General features: G+C 37.0%; 1 protein-coding gene across 2 annotated transcripts in view; it reads left to right on the top strand.

Annotated features, from left to right (window-relative positions):
- The first annotated feature begins 609 nt into the window (after window positions 1–609).
- cntnap2 (contactin associated protein-like 2) overlaps window positions 610–19132 on the top strand; it is a 219357-nt gene continuing 200834 nt past the window's right edge. For both annotated transcript variants that reach the window (XM_015386616.1, XM_015386617.1), the window contains exons 1-5: window positions 610–656; window positions 818–968; window positions 2416–2600; window positions 10032–10175; window positions 13958–14222. In XM_015386616.1, coding sequence (XP_015242102.1) covers window positions 827–968; window positions 2416–2600; window positions 10032–10175; window positions 13958–14222 — 736 coding nt within the window. In that variant the 5' untranslated portion in view covers window positions 610–656; window positions 818–826. The remainder of the gene's footprint in view (window positions 657–817; window positions 969–2415; window positions 2601–10031; window positions 10176–13957; window positions 14223–19132) is intronic.

Genomic DNA, 19132 nt, shown 5'->3' on the forward strand with positions numbered 1-19132 from the left:
ACTTTATTTCGCCTCTGAATGGCCAAAAATTGCATTCAGTCTGTGGTGTCCTTTTGGTGCTTATCTTGAGTGCGGCAGCTTTAGGAGTCAAAACATAAACTGTTTTCTTTTTCATTTTCTTGTAAGGCAAGACACTGTATCATTTTGTCAACATGTACAAATGACAACATTCAGCTGATGTGGACATCAGTAATTCTATTATTTATACTCATGCATATTTTAGCATTTGTTATTTTATTGTTAATATTCATGAAAACAAAGTATACTAAGGCATGTTCTCAGCCATTCTGCTCTTTTTTCTGCTTGTTTCATTGCCCTGTCATGTTTCTGCACTTGTCTGAACAAAAGAAACTAAATACCAGCTGTAGAATATGCTTTCTCACAATTTTAATAGTAATTACAGCTTTTTCTGCACTTGTACTTAGAAGAGAATGAAAGGGTGTAATTAGTTCATTGTGGTTTTTATTTTACAAAAATTTCAAAACCAGTCATTCATTTGGTGTTCAGTAGTCCTGAGGTCGTCTTAGCATATATTTTGTAATAAAAATTTGTATTCTCTCTATTCTTCACATGATTTATCTGTATGTTTTTGTTCTTTTGTAGGGGCGGACGTTATCAACTTTGATGGACAGGGAGTCATTTCATATCGTTTCAAGGTACAATATCCATAAATTCATTATTAAAATTTGCTGATGAAGGTTCTCAGGAATTACTAAAATTTCCAACAAAATATAAGTACTGAAATAACGGCCATTTTATTTTATTTTTGTGTGTATGTGAACAATGAAATGTGAATTTGGTGTTAACATTTTTAAAGGTGAAGAAGATGAAGATTATAAAAGATGTGATCGCATTGAGATTTAAGACATCAGAGAGCGAGGGTGTGATTCTCCATGGGGAAGGGCAGCAGGGCGACTACATCACCCTGGAGCTCCGTAAGGCCAAGCTACTCTTGCAGATAAACTTAGGTAAGTAAACTGTTGGTGTCATGTTGGTGGGAATGAAAAAGTCATCTAAAGACATTTTTTCTCAGGTAGCAGTTGAATTCCCGTATGTTTAAAAAGGTATTTATAAAAACGATATAATTTGAAGTAATACCAGATAGCTCTTCAAATATTAGATATTCTATAAAATACAGTTTGTCTTTAAATAGCTTTTTGTAAAACACGTGTTTTCCCTTCCTAAATGTGATTGGCTGAGCCGTGTTCCATGTTGTAATGAAATACAGTGTGACCCACATTTAGATATAGCTGTGCTAGTATTAACAGGCGCAACGTGTGGCATAACATTCCTTAAATTTGTAAAGCAGCCAGTTGAAACTCCAGTACGGTGGCTGGGAGGTGCAAACCAACATTACAAAATCTAAAAAAACTTTTACAAGTTTCTAAATAAATTAGCATTTTAGACCATACTCCGGCACCATGTCATCTTCAGTAATCTCAGGCGAGAGACGGTGCAAAAAACTTCCCAAGAGAACCTTGGTTGCTTGCTAACCATGCTGTTAACTCTGTGGTTGTGTTGTTTCATTATTACCAACAAAGTTTTAAAAGTGTGTATGTTTGGGGGGATTTTTATTCTTCTTTATTGGTAATATGAAGGATGAACATTTTATAGAGCAATAAGCTCCTTGATTCTATGGGTTACAGAGATTTTACAACAGCGGAGGTGTACTCTGCTTTGTGTCTTAAAATCCCTGTTAACCTACGGCTTCTCAGGGCTTATGCTTTATTAAATCTCTGATTGATACTGATGGAAGTTGCTATATTTCAGTCTTCTGATTTTTGTAACGTCATCCTCTGAAAACTGTTGCCTTTTACACCACCTGATACTTCTTAATTTCATGCGTTTGTTTTTCGAAAAAAATAATCAGATTTTGGATTTGGTCCCTTTTCACCACCTAAAACCTCAGTGCATTTAATTCAATTCAGTTTATTTATATAGCGCCAATTTACAACACATGTCATCTCAAGGCACTTTACAGTTCACCAGATCATACAGTCAAATTGATTCAGTTTTCTATCTAAGGAAAACAGGTTGATTGCATCGACTCATTGACTCGAAGGCAACGCCTCACACTAAGCATGCTTGTAGTGACAGTGAGAGGAAAAAAATCCCTTTTAATGAGAAGAAACCTCCAGCAGTACCAGGCCCAGTGTGAGCGGCCATCTGCTGAGTCCGACTGGGGTTCAAGGAGACAGAAGCAGAAATACAAAAAGCAACTGTAAAAGGTGGCCACATCAAGGAAACACAGCCAGGCAAAGGAGCTCCCATGTCAGAGGATGAAGAGAGCACATCCAGCCAGTCACAGTCAGAGACACAGGACTACACTGGAAAAACAGGCCAATCTCAAACATCTATAAACATTCAATAAGTTAATGTTGATGTTTTGTTACTCTCTTTGCATGTGTCTTACAGGCAGTAACCAGTATGGCTCTATCCTGGGTCATACTTCTGTGACCACTGGAAGTCTCCTAGATGACAATCACTGGCACTCTGTGGTGATTGAACGCTACCGTCGCAATGTTAACTTCTCCTTAGATGGACATACTCGACACTTCAGGACTAATGGAGAATTTGATCATCTTGATTTGGACTATGAGGTTAGCACTATACCTATATGGACCATTATGCAACACATAGCACAGCATACAGGTACTTCTCAAAATATTAGCATATTGTGATAAAGTTCATTATTTTCCATAATGTAATGATAAAACTTGAACATTCATATATTTAAGATTCATTGCACACAAACTGAAACATTTCAGGTCTTTTATTGTTTTAATACAGATGAGTTTGGCATACAGCTTATGAAAACCCAAAATTCCTATCTCTCAAAATTAGCACATCATGAAAAAGGTCTCTAAACGAGCTATTTACCTAATCATCTGAATCAACAAACTAACTCTAAATACCTGCAAAAGATTCCTGAGGCCTTTAAAACTCCCAGCCTGGTTCATCACTCAAAACCCCAATCATGGGTAAGACTGCTGACCTGACTGCTGTCCAGAAGGCCATCATTGACACCCTCAAACTAGAGGGTATGACACAGAAAGATATTTCTGAACGAATAGGCTGTTCCCAGAGTGCTGCATCAAGGCACCTCAGTGGGAAGGAAAAAGTGTGCCAGAAAATGCTGCACAATGAGAAGAGGTGACCGGACCCTGAGGAAGATTGTGGAGAATGGCCGATTCCAGACCTTGGGGGACCTGCGGAAGCAGTGGACTGAGTCTGGAGTAGAAACATCCAGAGCCACCGTGCACAGGCGTGTGCAGGAAATGGGCTACAAGTGCCGCATTCCCCAGGTCAAGCCACATTCAAACCAGAAACAGTGGCAGAGGTGCCTGACCTGGGCTACAGAGAAGCAGAACTGGACTGTTGCTCAGTTTTGCATGTCATTTGGAAATCAAGGTGCCAGAGTGTGGAGGAAAACTGGGGAGAAGGAAATGCCAAAATCCCAGAAGTCTAGTGTCAAGTACCCAGAGTCAGTGATGGTCTAGGGTGGCATGTCAGCTGCTTGTGTAGGTCCACTGGGTTTTATTAAGGGCAGGGTCAATGCAGCTAGCTATGAGGAGGGTTTGGAGCTGCCATCTGCTGAAAAGCTTTATGGAGATAAAGATTTCTTTTTTCAGCACGACCTGGCACCTGCTCACAGTGCCAAAACCACTGGTAAATGGTTTATTGACCATGGTATCACTGTGCTCAATTGGCCTGCCAACTCACCTGACCTGAACCCCATAGAGAATCTGTGGGATATTGTGAAGAGAAAGTTGAGAGTAGCAAGACCCAACACTCTGGAGGAGCTAAAGGCCGCTATTGAAGCATCCTGGGCCTCCATAACACCTCAGCAGTGGAACAGGCTGACTGCCTCCATGCCACGCCGCATTGAAGCAGTAATTACTGCAAAAGGATCCCCGATCAAGTATTGAATGCATAACTGTAAATAATTATTTGAAGGTTGACCTTTTTTGTATTAATAACACTTTTCTTTTAATGGTTGGATGAAATGTGGTAATTTTGTGATATTTGGGGTTTTCATGAGCTGTATGCCAAAATCTTCCGTATTAAGACAACAAAAGACCTGAAATGTTTCAGCTAGTGTACAATGAATCTAAAATATATGAATATTCAAGTTTTATCAATACATTATGGAAAATAATTAACTTTATCACAATATGCTAATATTTTGAGAAGGACCTGTAGGGAATAATGAGAATAATAACTTGATTCAAATTGCAGAAATAAGTACTTGTTTATATAAGGAGTTAGTGCTTTCAGTCTATATAAAATAAAACATGCAAACATTTTCAAATTGAAGCTTTGTGTTTAACATGTAATTCTTTCAACAACCTACAAGCTTGATTAATTAAGAGTAGCCCATTTGGATGGTCAAATCATCAGACAGTTTTTTTGTCATATAGTTGTTGTTTCTTTAAGCATGATTAAAACATTCAGGCCATGAAAACATTCAATGTCTAAAACATCACATTTATTCATCCGTCTCGACTTGACATGGAATATGTAACTTTGTGAAGCATATACCACTTGGCTGTGATGCATGACTGAACCCTCAGTAAAAATAAGAGTGTAATAGTTTCACAGGCTAAATAACTGTCAATCAATCATTGCACCATCTATTAAGTCACCCACTTCTCTATAAAAGAGTGGCATTGTTTTGTAAATATAGATAGCATGTATGGTTTTTAACACACCAAGTAGTTGGCAATATTGAAAAAAAATAAGTCTTCCTATTTGTGGACAGTGGTGTCGTGATTAGCATTATGGCTGCAAAGGAAGGGGATCAATGGTTTAAAATGAGCTGTGCAGGGTTGCTTCTGCTTAAATGTACCCCTCTGTGTAGATTGTTTTTCGTGGTGGTCTAGTTTCCTTTTGAGTTGCAATTCATGTTAGGTTAATTGCTGATTCTAGAATGATCAAGAGTGTGGTATCCCGGCCTGATGATCTGTGCCCCTTGTGACAGCAGGAATAGGCTCCATTCTTCCCTGACCCTGAATATTATAAAGGCGGTATGGAAAATGAATGAATAAATCTGGTTTTGTGGTTTTATGAGTTTCTCTGCCACATCTGACACCATAAGACCTCCAATAGAAAAAAAAAACTGTTTGGTATTCATGTTACAAAGAATGGACATGAGCAGTATGCGTAAACTGGATAGCATTTATTTCACTAATATTTGCAGTATAGTGCATTGAACAGTGTCTTTTAAAATATCTATAACTTGTTTTTTCAGATTACATACAAAAGGTTGAATATATTTCATCACAATAGGTTTGTAAAGAATCAGGCTTGCTGTAGGTCAAAAAACAATTTCCCTAGCAGATCGCAAGAAGCAATGTTCAGTGCATCACCTAAACAATGGGAAGTTTGTTGCATGGCTTCAACCCAGCCAAACTGATACTGTGCATGTAATTTAAAAGGCCAGGTGGGGATAGTTGTTATTAAAGAAGCAGCCAAAAGGCCCATGGTAACTCTGGGAGTGCTACTGACATCAACAGTAAAGGATGGAGACTGTATTGTGAAGTAATTTCGCTCTGCAAATCCAACCTTTATTGAAGTCTAGCAAAAGGAAAGCCTTTGTAGAAAGAAATAACGTTGAGTCTTCCAGTTTGTCAGCTACACAGCAAACAAGCGGTATAAGGGACTTTGGCCAGAAAAGTTCAAAATTAAACACTGAACATGCATACAAAAAAGGTATGTGGCAGAAAATGTATTTTCCACCACAACCTGTAAAACTTGTAGTTGTAGACAAAGGCAATTGCACAAAGCACTGAGTCATAAGAAGCCTGATTACCAAAGCCCAGAACATAGGGCTGCACATTTCTAGGAAAACATGAGACATGCAACAATGTAGTGAGCATAATCTAGATTATATGACTATGGATGAAAGAAGGAATAGTTAATTAAATAGTTTTAATGTCTATGTGTTTTTGGAGTAATTATGTTATGCTTTATTGAAAAGCCTTCATATGACGTCATTTGCAGCTTTAACACAGGAGAGTCGAGTTTTGTTTTATATTAAACACTTAATGTTGTATTCCTTAAGAAAAAACACATTTAAAAAAAGTACATCACCAAATGTTTTTTAGAAATTGTTTCAAATCCCATACCAACAAATATTTATACTGTTTATTATAACTAATATACATATTAGACGTAGACAGACTTATTTTATTGCATACTTTATTACATATTGTATTCCAAGCAAATTTTCATATCTTTCAAATTGAGATAATGATACATTTGTAATATTATATTAAGTGGAGCCCTTGCATCACACTTTGTTGGTTATGACATTAGGCTTATACCAAAAGAAAATCCAATCTTTTTTTCTATTATTTGTCAAAATGTAAAAAAGAACCATAGGACTATGAACGGATGTATTTTTAAACCCTGTAAAAAAAAAAAAAAACACACCTTAAGGCCGAAAAAAGGTCGTCTTACAATCACTAAGCTTCAAGGCAGTATACCCTGCATATATGGTATTAGAATTCCATTATGATGCTGTGTTACTTTCTTTCCAGTGTTGCTGTTTCATCACCATTGCTGCCCCATCACTTCACTGATTTGCAACAGCATTTTAACTTCTCATCTCTGGTGGTCAGTACAGTACATCGATACTTGACAGGAATTAAATTAAATATTGGCTTCTTTTTGTGCAATGGTGCTAATCTATATTCACAAATGATTAAATTCAACAATTAACAAATGCATTGTGTTTAACAAATAATGCTGAAAAAAAGAAATGTGGAATAGATTTGGCTGTAAAAGTCGGCATGCAGTTTTACTGCATACGCTTAGACCAAACGTGACACAATGGTTGTCCTTTAATGTGTTTGGTTGTGGTGTGTTTGATTTGATACATGTTTGTTTGTTATGGTTTGACCTTTAAATGGATGTGGTGGAATGGCTAAACTAATCCAGTGTTAAGATGGGAGGCTAAGAAAAGGGGCAAGGCAAAGCACAGTCCAATCAGAACAGAAGCTGTTGGCTTAAATGATCTACAGGGAAATCTCTAGCACCGGCTGTTCTGTAGCTTTAGAGGGTGGATATTTCTGTGCTATTAGGAGGGATCTGTCTGTGGATCTGTGAATGCATGTTAATTGTCTTTACAGACTGCTGATTGTGATCAACTATTAGTCAGAGTGGACCTCTATAGTTCAGACTTCCCATTTTCTGTGTGTGAGATGTTGTTTTTTGGGGGTTTTGTTTTTTTAGGTTCTCTTCGGCTTCCAGCTTGTAGACTAAATATCCGGGTGCATCAAAGTCCACCCTTGGCAGTAATTACAGAGCTTGCTGGAGCATAGCCACAGCACAAACAACAGCAGGCATTCACACACTGACAGACAGACACATTGACTGACAGTCCCATAGCCTCTTCTATTATCTTAGCCTCCTTTAGGGCCCTGAACTGTGTCTGAAAGAAAAAAAAAAAAAACAAAGACACATGTACAACTGTAGAAAAAATATGAAACAGTTTACATTTTCATCAGCACTGTCCTTCAGCACTTCGCACTCCAGCTTGTTTGTTCCTGTCCATGTCTTAACCTTTACGCTTTACACATCACATTTGTTCCCCACTAACCATTGTGTATTTCCTTTGATGCTTTTTTCTCTCAGTTCCAGTGGCAATGTTGAGCAAGGCTTTTTTTTCATATTTTGGTGTAAAAGGTGGATTTTGCTCAAATTGATTTTTTTTTTAATGTTGGCTGAAACTGAATTCATTAAGTTTCAACCAGATCTGTTTTTCTTTCATGTACCCTTCTTTTTATTCATTTTACAATGCTGCCAAAAATACAAAATGGGGTAGATTGGAGGAAATGTTAAATACAAATGTTTGCATTTATATCTAGGGGTATACTGTATCAATTCATACATTTGTCAACGATAAGATATCGTATAAGAGATAAGATAACATATCCATTATAGGACTTTTTCCTAAAATGTCTTTTTCCCTTATGCTGTAAAGTTTAACTTTTAGAATTAGCTCTTTTTATGAAATTATTTATTCTTGAGTGTACCTGTAAGCTTTCTTTGCCCCTGCCTGAATTTCTCCATTGTAGAAAAAAGGGCATTTCTATTCTATTCTATTCTATTCTATGATAACTAATAGCTTTGCCTTAAGTAAGGTTTTGGATAAAAGTGGCAAAGATTTGGTTACAAATTTCCCTGTAGGCAACCTTTACTAAAAGACCACCATGACATTAGCAATGGTAGAAAAGTCTTGAACAGCCACTATTTTGTCACTCCTCATTGAAAATAAACAAAAACAAAACTTTGGCAGTGAAGCCGTGATTATTAATTTTGATTGTGTCAGCATATCTGGTTCGGGACTGCTGAATAAAGGAACAGAAGTGTTAGTTGATTCATGATATGTAGATGGTGTGGATCGATGGAGGTTTATCATTATAGATTTTGAAGCTGGTCTAGCCATGCTGGCCCCATTCTGCAGCTTACACTCTCATTAAGCCCACAGTGGCTGCTCAAAAAGCAGCTCTCACAAACAACCAAACACACTCCATGTCAGGTAACATGTACTCTGCATGTATAGACCTTTGTGATAGACTGGCAGCCTATCCTGTCCAGGGTGTAGCCTATGGATGGATGGATGGATGGACGGATGGATGGATGGATGGATGGATGGATGGATGGATGGATGGATGGACGGACGGACATACATACAGATTCTTATACTGGCCTATATTGAATATGGCTCACAGCTAAAACAAAAAAAGCAAAACTCTGAATTACACATCAGCTGATTGCTGAGAGCAAAATTAGATTTTTTTTTGGTGAATCAAATGCAAATTGTATTTTTTGTCACTTAAAGAAAGCCACTCTGGTGTTGTTTCTAGTGATGATGAGAAAGAAGGATGTTCTTGATTTCCACTGACTGTAATCACTGGTATATCATGTTGCACAGAGTGCTGCATCAGGGTTAAGTTATTTACTGAACAGCTTGCAAAGTTGTTCAAAAGGGCTCCGTGCAGAGAACCCTTCTTTGCAATGTCTTGCTGTTGAGGAAAATACCTCTCCATGGTAACGATTAACTTAAGGTATTGTGATAAGATACTGGTAGATTGGTAATTTCTTTGGAAAGAAATCAATACCTATTGTGATGATCTTTTATATAGGATGCCTAGAAGAACAGGGAAGAAAAATCTCTTAACAACTAAAAATGTAGCTTTATGAGTGACCTTAAACTGAAATAATATTTTCAAAGTTGGCCACAATCTCTGTCCAACAGATAGTAGAACAGTCTTGCATGAAGGGAGTGGTACAGTATAAAGCATAAGCTAAATGGGTAAAAGAAGGATAAAAGGCAGCTAACAAAAGTCAAACAAGATCAGAATCTCTTTACTGGCATTAAAAGTATTATTAGATTTTTTCCAAGTAAACTTCCTTACAGGCATTAGCAGAGGTCATCAAAAGATTTCCCTGCCTACGCTCACCCAGTCTTTAACTGCAGACCCACATCATCATTATAGGCATCTAAGTACTGTAGTCACTCTGGCTTCAGTCTGGTCCTCAGCACATCAAATGTTGTTCTGGAAAAATTTCAATTCATTGACATAGCCTGTCTGATATTTTCCACCTCCACATGTTTTCTTTTAAATAATATATTTAAAGCTTGCCTGCTGACAAAAGACTGAAAAAACAATGAGCTTTAATAATCAGTAAATCAGTTTGGTAGCCATAACAGAACCCCATGTTGTCCAATACATCATATATGTATTCTCTTTAGCCAACTTTATGTAATTGTATTTCTTTCGCATTGAACTTTGAAACAGAAATGACACTTGTTAAGTTTAAACTTGAAGAAAAGAAAAACTAATCTGAAACTTGGCTCTTAAAGAAGTGTTAACTACCATCTTATTCTGTAACACTGTGCCTCTGTGTCTTCACAAAATAACGACTGGCTTTAAAATAAAACATGTAAATGTCTAAACGAATTGAAAATCATTTATGTTTTATTATTTTTCCACTTTGTCCCCTTCTCCCTGTCTCTCTAGTTAAGTTTTGGGGGGATGCCATACAGTGGGAAGCCTGTGGGAGGTGGAAGAAAAAACTTCAAAGGCTGCATGGAGAGCATCAACTACAACGGAGATAACATTACAGACCTGGCCCGTCGCAAGAAGCTAGACACTTCCAGCTTTGTAAGTGAATTCTTGTCTGAGTTGGCACATGAAGATGCAAATATTCCACGTACAAAGGTGCAGGTATTATTGAATCTCAGTGCAACATTTGATCTGTCAATCACTTGATTTTATTAGAGCGTCTGGAAAACTGGGTCGTCCATTCTGGTACAGCACTGGACTGGTTTAAATCCTACCTGAAGGACAGGGACTTCTATGTGTCAGTAGAAAACTTTAAATCAGAGACCAGAAAAAAATCACATGCTGGGTTCCTCAAGGCTCCATCAGGGGGCCCGTCTTATTCAACATCTACATGCTCCCCTTAGCTCAGATTATAGCAAACAACAAGAGCAATTACCATAACTTTGCAGACGACACACAGTTTTACATAACAGAATAAAATAGAATTCAACTCGCTGCATTTAAACCATCCCCTTGGAGAGCAGTGGGCTGCCATTGTCCAACACCAAGGGAGCAGTGTTGGGGTTAAGGGTTTTGCTCAGGGACCCGGAGTGGCAGTCCGTGGGAGTAGGGCACAAACTCAGAACCTCTGGGATCCAAGCGCAATGCCCTAACCACTAGGCCACTACTCCCCCTAATGGGCCACCACTCCCCCTGTCACCAAGTGACCATACAGTAAACCCATCAGAGTGTAGGGTAGATGCTTAGAACAGATCAATATGTGGATGCATCATAATTTTCTACAACTATACAAAAACAAAACCGAGGTAATAATCTTCAGACCAAAGGAGGAGAGTTCCAGGGTTAGCTCACAGCTTCAGCTTTTCTACAGCTAGAAACCACTGATTATTGCAGAAATGTCAATGTCATGGTGGACTCAGCCTGGAACCTTCAGAGGCACAAAAAGGCAGTTACTAAGTCAGACTTTTATCACCTGAAGAATGTTTCTCGGATTAAAGGAATAATGTAGAAAAACTCATTCATGCATTTGTCTTTAGTAGAATTGATTACTGCAACAGTGTCTTCATAGATTTGTAGGAAAAAGTAAATATTACATCCTAAATACAATGTATTATTTATTCTTATTTTTTAAATTGTGTAATGCAGTTAACCAGCATTTGATTACTAAATTAGTTATTATTTCCATGATCAATTTTTCCAATTATGGTTTTAGCACTAGTTTAATAAACAAAGTGCATTGTTACTGTACACCAAAAATTTCTGCAACCTTGAAAATAAAATATTGGAATAAAGGATGTGGAAATCACTATTTTAATGCACCATGATTTTGTTTGTTACAACATCCATGACACCATTATTAATATTGAGTTGATTCCTTCCCGCTATCCCGCCTTCCTGCTAAATTTTCTAAGCCAAAACAAGGCTTTGTTTTTGGTCTACTTTAAAAAAGCCTCGAACTCAACACTATTTCTGACATTTTGAATTAAAAAAGATTTCTGGATGGGAAGGGAAACCTCTTTAAACTTGGAAACTAATTCCAGGGGATTGTTTTTTAACGTTTTTGAAATGACCTGGATGTCTGAGAATCTTCATCATCCTACTGTATTTCCAATGTCATTAGCAATCAAGTAATATTTTTCCCTGTATAGGTAATAGAATAGAATAGATATTTGGCTAACCAGGCAGACAGTGATAAAGACCCTGACAAATAATAATAATAAAAGAAACATAAATGAAGAAAAAAGGTCTAAGGAAACTTGAGCAATTCAGGTGATATGTATGTGTGCTTTACATTTTGGAATTCAAGGGAGTGAGGAGTGCATTTGCGACAAAGGATCTTTTTAGGGATCCTCTAATAAGGGGGAACCCTGTAACACCTCCTAGACTTCAGAATGTCAGGACAAAGGATGAGATTATTTTATCATTTTTTACTTTGTACTTCAGTAAATGGATCTGTACAACAAATGGCATCCCTAACCAGTGTTCTTGCCAGTGTTTTTCAGCATAATGGGTCATTATTCTAAAAAAAAAATCACAGATACTCTGAAAATCAGGCTGACTAGCTAATTTCTTATGAGCGTAGAGGCCATTTGACTGAGATCTATTCTTTCTCTCCGCTAAAATCTTTCTGCAGATGGCCATGGAAACAGTATTTTTAAGCACATTTATCTCCTTAGGTAAATGCACATATGCATGAAGGAAGCACTGTGAGGATATGAACCCCACGGAGTAAAGACTTTTATTTGCGCACCAAGGCAGGTGTAACCCCACAGCAGAGAGAAACCTTTAAGAAAACAAACAAAAAATAGTTTCTAAACCACCTGGACTAAGACAACTTTTATTGTCATTTTGTATACACTTTTGTATACGACACTGTGTATACTAAAATTTCGTTTAGTACATCTTTTCAGAGAGTAAATTAACATTTCTATTTCATAAAGTGCAGCAGTGATCAAATGAAAATAGTGTTGGAGAAAAAACATGGTGCAAAAGAACACATTGTTTTGTTTCTTTTTTTATTTATTTTTTTATTTAAAGCACTCATTTATTTGTTTTGCTATAAGCTTTTCTTCAGCTAGCAGCCTGCTTTTATTTTTTATATCTCTGGCTGTCACTACCCGATTTGTCCCGGAGGCATGATTAGCCATCAGCTCATTTGTGCATGCGCAAGCAAATATACATCCAGGTCGCCACAAATAATGTAACTATGGTACTAAAAGCAGTCATCCTTAAATCACTATAGAATGCAAATACACATCTTTAAAAAATGTTTTATGACTAACTGCTTGTTTGACCTAATCATCAGACGTGCTCAGACTAGTACGATGATTAAACCACATCTATCTGAATTTCAGTTGTTTCTTTCTTTAGATTACGCAACATATACCAAAATGTTAACACGAAAGGAAAACATGGAACTCAAAAAGACTAGATTTATGTTCAGATCGGATATTTAGGCATATATTTTTTCAGAAAATATATTATTAACCTTTATAGCATTATAGTTTAGAAAGCATATTCTTTTTGGGGAGGGAAAAATTGAATTTAGGTATTTTTTACAAAATAAAATCGAGGGCGACCTGAATGTATATCTGGTTGCGCATGTGCAAGTAAACCAATGGTGCGAATCGTGCTTCTGGGATGGATGTTGTCAGTGACAACACTGTGCACACGAACACTTGTTCTTACCTTCATGACTGAAGGTCACAAACACTCTCCGGGCTACAGTGCCCCCCTTGTGGATGTGCAACAGTATGCCTGTCATTATTGTACCCAAACATTAAAAAAACCTGCTATCCTCGAACTCTATGCAGTAATGTTCTGCATCAGATATTTATTTTCTCTTCGTGTTTATCTGCAAATATCTACTTCTTATTTAACATACTTTATCAACGAAGAGCTTGTTAAATGAATTAAATCAATAATAAACAAAATCCCTGACTGACCTAGCCATTCACCACTAATCAACCTATATCCATTCTCACATTTCTCAAAATCAAAAATGGAGACATAATCCAAAAGGGAAACAGATTATGTACTAAATGTTATTTGCTATAGGCCATCCTTAAAACACAAGTTTGACAGTTCTGCAATGAATTCCATGTCCAGTAGAGAGGATTCACCCATAGCCCTACTCAAACTCACTGTAAAAGACAGAGTTAGCCAGAAGCAAATTATAAAGTGAACAACTTTATAATTTAGCAACTGTTTGGGCTAAGAGGATATATTAAAGCATTGGATGCCTGCAAAAGTGTTCAGTTTATAAAACTATTTTTGTATGAGTTTAAGAAAACAGACAGTAAGAGTTTGTTCTAGTTATTGATGATGTACTGCTTTTCTATTTACCCTTATTTTCCTCTTCCTTTTTAAATCTGTCCTAGCAGCGTAACCTGTCTTTCACCTGCGTGGAGACCCACACCTTCCCCGTCTTTTTCAATGCGACCAGTTTCCTGCAGCTGCCCGGGCGAGCCAATCATAACACATTGTCTGTGGGCTTCCAGTTTCGTACATGGAACCCTGACGGCCTTCTGCTATTCAGCAATCTTGATGATGGCACCCTAGAAATCTCGCTGGAAGATGGAAAAATTATTGTTCGTATCAACGTTACGACATCTGCCAGAAATTACCGGGTGGACTTACTATCAGGTATGTTTTTTTAACACTAGCCACAGTAGTCACACTTTTAAATAATTCATCTTCTTCAATGTTCACGGCAATCGCTGATAAAATCCTAAATCATAGAAGATAAGTTACACTTCTCTGAGGATAAGAAAGTACATTTGATTTAAGCAATAAAGGCATCAACCAATAATGATTCGTACAAAATTACATGCATCTTAACTGGAAAGTGTGTAAGATTCATCTCAATCTAGTGCTCCACTAAAGTAATAAACAAAAGACAGATGCCTCCCCTTCCACTTGTACGACCTACTACGGATCGGCAGAGTGACACTGTACTGTCTCTGAATGGAGGAGGGGAGGGAACACATTAACCTCCACCACCCTCGTAAAACCTGCTGAAACAAACGATGGACATGGAACATTTCTCTGCAGACAGCATGACTTCTAGGGAAAATAACAGCAGCTCATAACTGCTGAATCAGAGTTAGCCGGTGTAGAATACCTAACAAACTCGCTTTTTCAACCTAGATGGCTTAATCACTGATCGTTGATATATCAGCTAAAAATAAATTATAAAACACATGAAAACACTGAAATATGGGCTGAAAGAAGCTGATGGTCGCCTACTTGTATGGCTTTTGCAGACATGAAAATTACTCAGATTTGGGTGAAATGCGGGGAGGGCTGGATTTACCCCAGAAATGGTTTTATGACTTTGATTAGACAAGAGGGCAGAGCTAAGCATGGCTCTTATAAGCTGAGAATATGTGTGTGCACATGAAGGAGGGATGACTGACTTGCCTACTAGAGCTACACAACTAAAATATTAGCGAAAATCCCACTACCTGATTGGATTGTGCTGACATGAGCACAAAAAACAGTTAAAACTGTTAAAACTTAATTTGAATGACTGGACTTAAAGTGGATATCGAAGGGACAGGCTTAATAGACTTTAAGGTGATGTTTACTTGCACAAGCTAACATTATCTTTAAGTGACCTTACTAGTTTGACACATTATTTATGGGAATATAAGGAAGCTGGTACTGCAAATCGCAGCAGTGCTACCCAGTACTGCTGTAATATACTTTATTTTTTCAATGCCATCAACTTCGGCCCACAGTTGCCAATCTAAGTGTATAGAGTGAGACTGGTGTGCATTCCAGTCCAATAAATGCTCGCTCAATATGTCTGGCACTTGCTACTCTGACAAACTCTACTCAGCCTGCTGTGCTCGTACTACACCTACAGCCCTCATGTCTAGAGTAAACTGTACGTTCAAACAAATCACATCACCAGCCAAGTAGGAAAAATATATTGGTCTAACTTTAAGATTTCCTTTTCCTCCAGCTTTTAAGGGGTAGTCTAATTCAAAACATTCTTTGATTTCTTCCAAAGTAATGCTCATACTACAGTATATCCAAAAAAAGAGTAGAGTGGAGTTTTGGATATAGAGCAAGATAAAAAGGCTAGTAAACTTTCCTTTACTAATAAGATATAAATGTCCCTTCGTATTTTCATCAGTATATATTATTTTGTCTTATTCCTTTTATATTTTAACTTTTTAGAATGAGGCTGTAATTTTTTATAGCACTGAGCAGTCTTGGTTACTCAGTGAATTGTATTATCAGTCTATCCGAGGTGATTAAAAAGTTACAGTCAGTGTTATGACCAAAACTGGTATGACTATGAAACTTTAGTTTTTGTTCATTCTGCGCTGAAATGACTGTTATTTTTTTCCATTGAACAGAGTTACAGTTTAGCTAAACAAAATGTCTCCATGGCAAGTTTCATTATCAAAATATCAATAAAGGCTTTTCCATCTGCTATTGTAAAGAAGGTGAATAAGTGGTGACAGAGCATTTATTGTTTAATATCTGTAAGGAATCGTATGAAAAAGGGGGAAATGGTCAAATAATGAGAAATGAAGAATGTCTTTGCCTTTTAAAAACAATATGACAGGCAAGAATGTGAAAATACTTTAATCGCTGTTTGTGTAACAATTTAAAATTAAGAGTGTGGTGTAAATTTTCTTGATTGTTCTGTTAGAATGCGTTAAACTAACGCTTTTAAATTACATTTTACAAATTTTGTTTTTTTTGGGAACATGACCTGAGGCTATGAAAACGCTATTATTTTGATACTTGAAATTTGCTAATGAAATGCTAAATTTACTAGACACTGTCCCTTTAATGTAACTCACTTTTCTATTTATCTAAATAATTTTACTTGCATAAAGGTTGCAATAATAACCATAAAGCTATATAGTATTCCTCATCAGTGACATTTCATACATATTATTGATGTTTGGTTTTGAGGTGATTTAGCAGCCGACACATTCCATTTTTAGCGTTACTTAAGGAAGGTAAGGTTGTGTTGTTTCATAAATCTCCAAGAACGGCTTAACTTAATGTAATATTGATTTAGTCAGCCTATGCTGGTAAATTAATTTTCAAAGGTGTGTGTGTGTTTGTGTGTGTGTGTGTGAGTGTGTGCGTCCGTGTGTGTGGAAGCAATGTTATTGATTCTGCAATAACATTTTCAATTAATCCTTATTGATGGAAATGGATCTGTCTTACTGCTATGTTGAAATGGCATGTCAAATTTTTGTCTGTGATTATTTAAGCACTGGGAGTTGGGATTACCTTTCTATTTTGTTGTCATCAAAATGTATTTGGGTGACCCATTTCAGTTTTTTTTTTTTTTACTTTTATTTTCCCAAACCTCTTACTCTCACTTTCCTTTTTCAATTCTTTTTTTTAGACCAACGATTCCCACTCGATCTAAGACATACTTATTCATTCTATCCACAGCTGCTGTAATAGACCTTTATGCCCAGGGGTTGGGTTTATAACAAAATAATCCTTAAGGCTAATTGAACTCCAGCCTGTGATCACATCAGTTTTATTAGAATTCTTAAACACAAACTCTCAACATGCCAAACCATAATTCTTTTAAATCTGTTACAATATCTTTTGAAAATAAAAACACCAGCCTCCTGGCTTTGAAGACACAGTTAGAGCTCAGTTGACTTGTAATGCTTAGACACCGTCACTTGCAAATGGTCTCAATGGGCATATATCGTACTTGGAGACAAATAAAAAAGAACAACAGTAGGGAATATGGTAGTTAATGAGAAAAAATTGGACACTTCCCTTATTAAAGGCGAAATTGTTTTTTCTTTGGAAAAGAATGTGTTGTATTGCATTATAAAAAAAAAAAAAAAAAAAAAAAAACCGGTTTAACCAATAATCAAAAAATTTTTAATTGAATTCAATTCAGTTTATTTATATAGTGCCAATTCACAACATATGTCATCTCAAGGCACTTTACATTTCACCAGATCATACAGTCAACATTTAAAGTTTTCTATCTAAGGAAAACCATCGGCTCATTGACTGGAAGGCAATCCCTCACAATAAGAATGCTTATAGTGACAGAGGGAAAGGAAAAACTCCCTCTGAACAGGAAGAAACCTCCAGCAGAACCAGGCTCAGAGTGAGCGGCCATCCACCGAGGCTGACTGGGGTTCAAGGAGACAGAAGAAGAAACACAAAAAGCAACTGCAAAAGGTAGCCCCTTCCAGGAAACACACAGCCAGGCGGGCAAGCTCCGAGCAAGCTCCCATGTTAGAGGATGAAGAGAGCACATCCTACCAGTCACAGTTAGATAAACAGGACTACAGTAAAAAATCTCAAACATGTATAAACAAAGAACAGGAACAGATGCGGCGAAGCTACTATGAGAGGGCATAACGTTAGAGATTGAACTAACAGATTCTGCAGAGTGGGAGAATAGAGATAGAATGAAGCAGAATGATGAAATGGGGGTCCCTACAGTATGTCCTCAATAAGTCTAAGGCTATATCACCATAACTGTAGAGATAGCTGAGCATAACCTGAGGTACTCTAAATATAAGCTTTATCAAAAAGGAAAGTTTTAAGCTTACCCTTATAAGTAGACAGGGTGTCTGCCTCATGGACTAAAACTGATGTTTGGTTTCACTGGAGAGGAGCCTGATAACTAAAAGATCTGCCTCCGATTTTTCTTTTAGAAAGTCTAGGAACCACTAGTAAACCTGCAGATTGAGAGCAAAGTGCTCTGTTAGGAACATAAGGAACAATCAGATCTCTGATATAAGATGGAGCTTGGCCATTTAATGCTTTATATTTGAGAAGGAAGATTTTAAACTTTATTCTTGATTTAACAGAAGGCCACTGAAGAGAAGCCAGGATAGGAGAGATATGATCTCTATTTTTGATTTCATCAGAACTCTGATCGGCTGCAGCATTTTAGATCAGCTGAAGACTTTTTAACTACAGTTTGTGGACTTCCTGATAGTAAAGAATTACAATAGTCCAGTCTTGAAGTAACAAATACATGGACTAGTTTCTCAGCATCACTCCTGGACAGGATCATTTTAATTTTTGCAATATTCCACAGATGAAAGAAGGAAATTCTAGAAACCTCTTTGATATGGGATTTAGATGACAAGTCCTGATCAAAAATAACGCCAAGATTTTTTTCTTTTTATTATCTAAAATCAGGTCAAACCCATCCAAATCAAGTGACTGACTAATCAGCTTTTTTTAAAGACTCTGGTCCAAAGACTATAAATTTTTGTCATCCAGGTTTTTCTGTTTTTGAGACATGCCTGTAATCTATGTAATGGGTTAACTTCATCTCGCTTTGTAGACAGATATAGCTGAGTATCATTAGCATAACAGTGGAAATTAATCCCATGCTGTCTAATAATTCTTCCGACTGGGAATTGTTGGAAAAGGATAGAACACACTTATCCCTAACAACTGATGTTTGTCGCTTTGGTTGAAATAACTTGAGGATCCTTGGTTTCACTTGCCACATGATTTTCTTTTTTTTTATTTGTCTAATTCCTTTTTGGATGTACTGATATGTTTTTGTGTCATTTTGTTGG

Source organism: Cyprinodon variegatus, unplaced genomic scaffold (assembly GCF_000732505.1).
Source record: "Cyprinodon variegatus isolate N-32 unplaced genomic scaffold, C_variegatus-1.0 Scaffold372, whole genome shotgun sequence".
Taxonomy (NCBI): domain Eukaryota; kingdom Metazoa; phylum Chordata; class Actinopteri; order Cyprinodontiformes; family Cyprinodontidae; genus Cyprinodon; species Cyprinodon variegatus.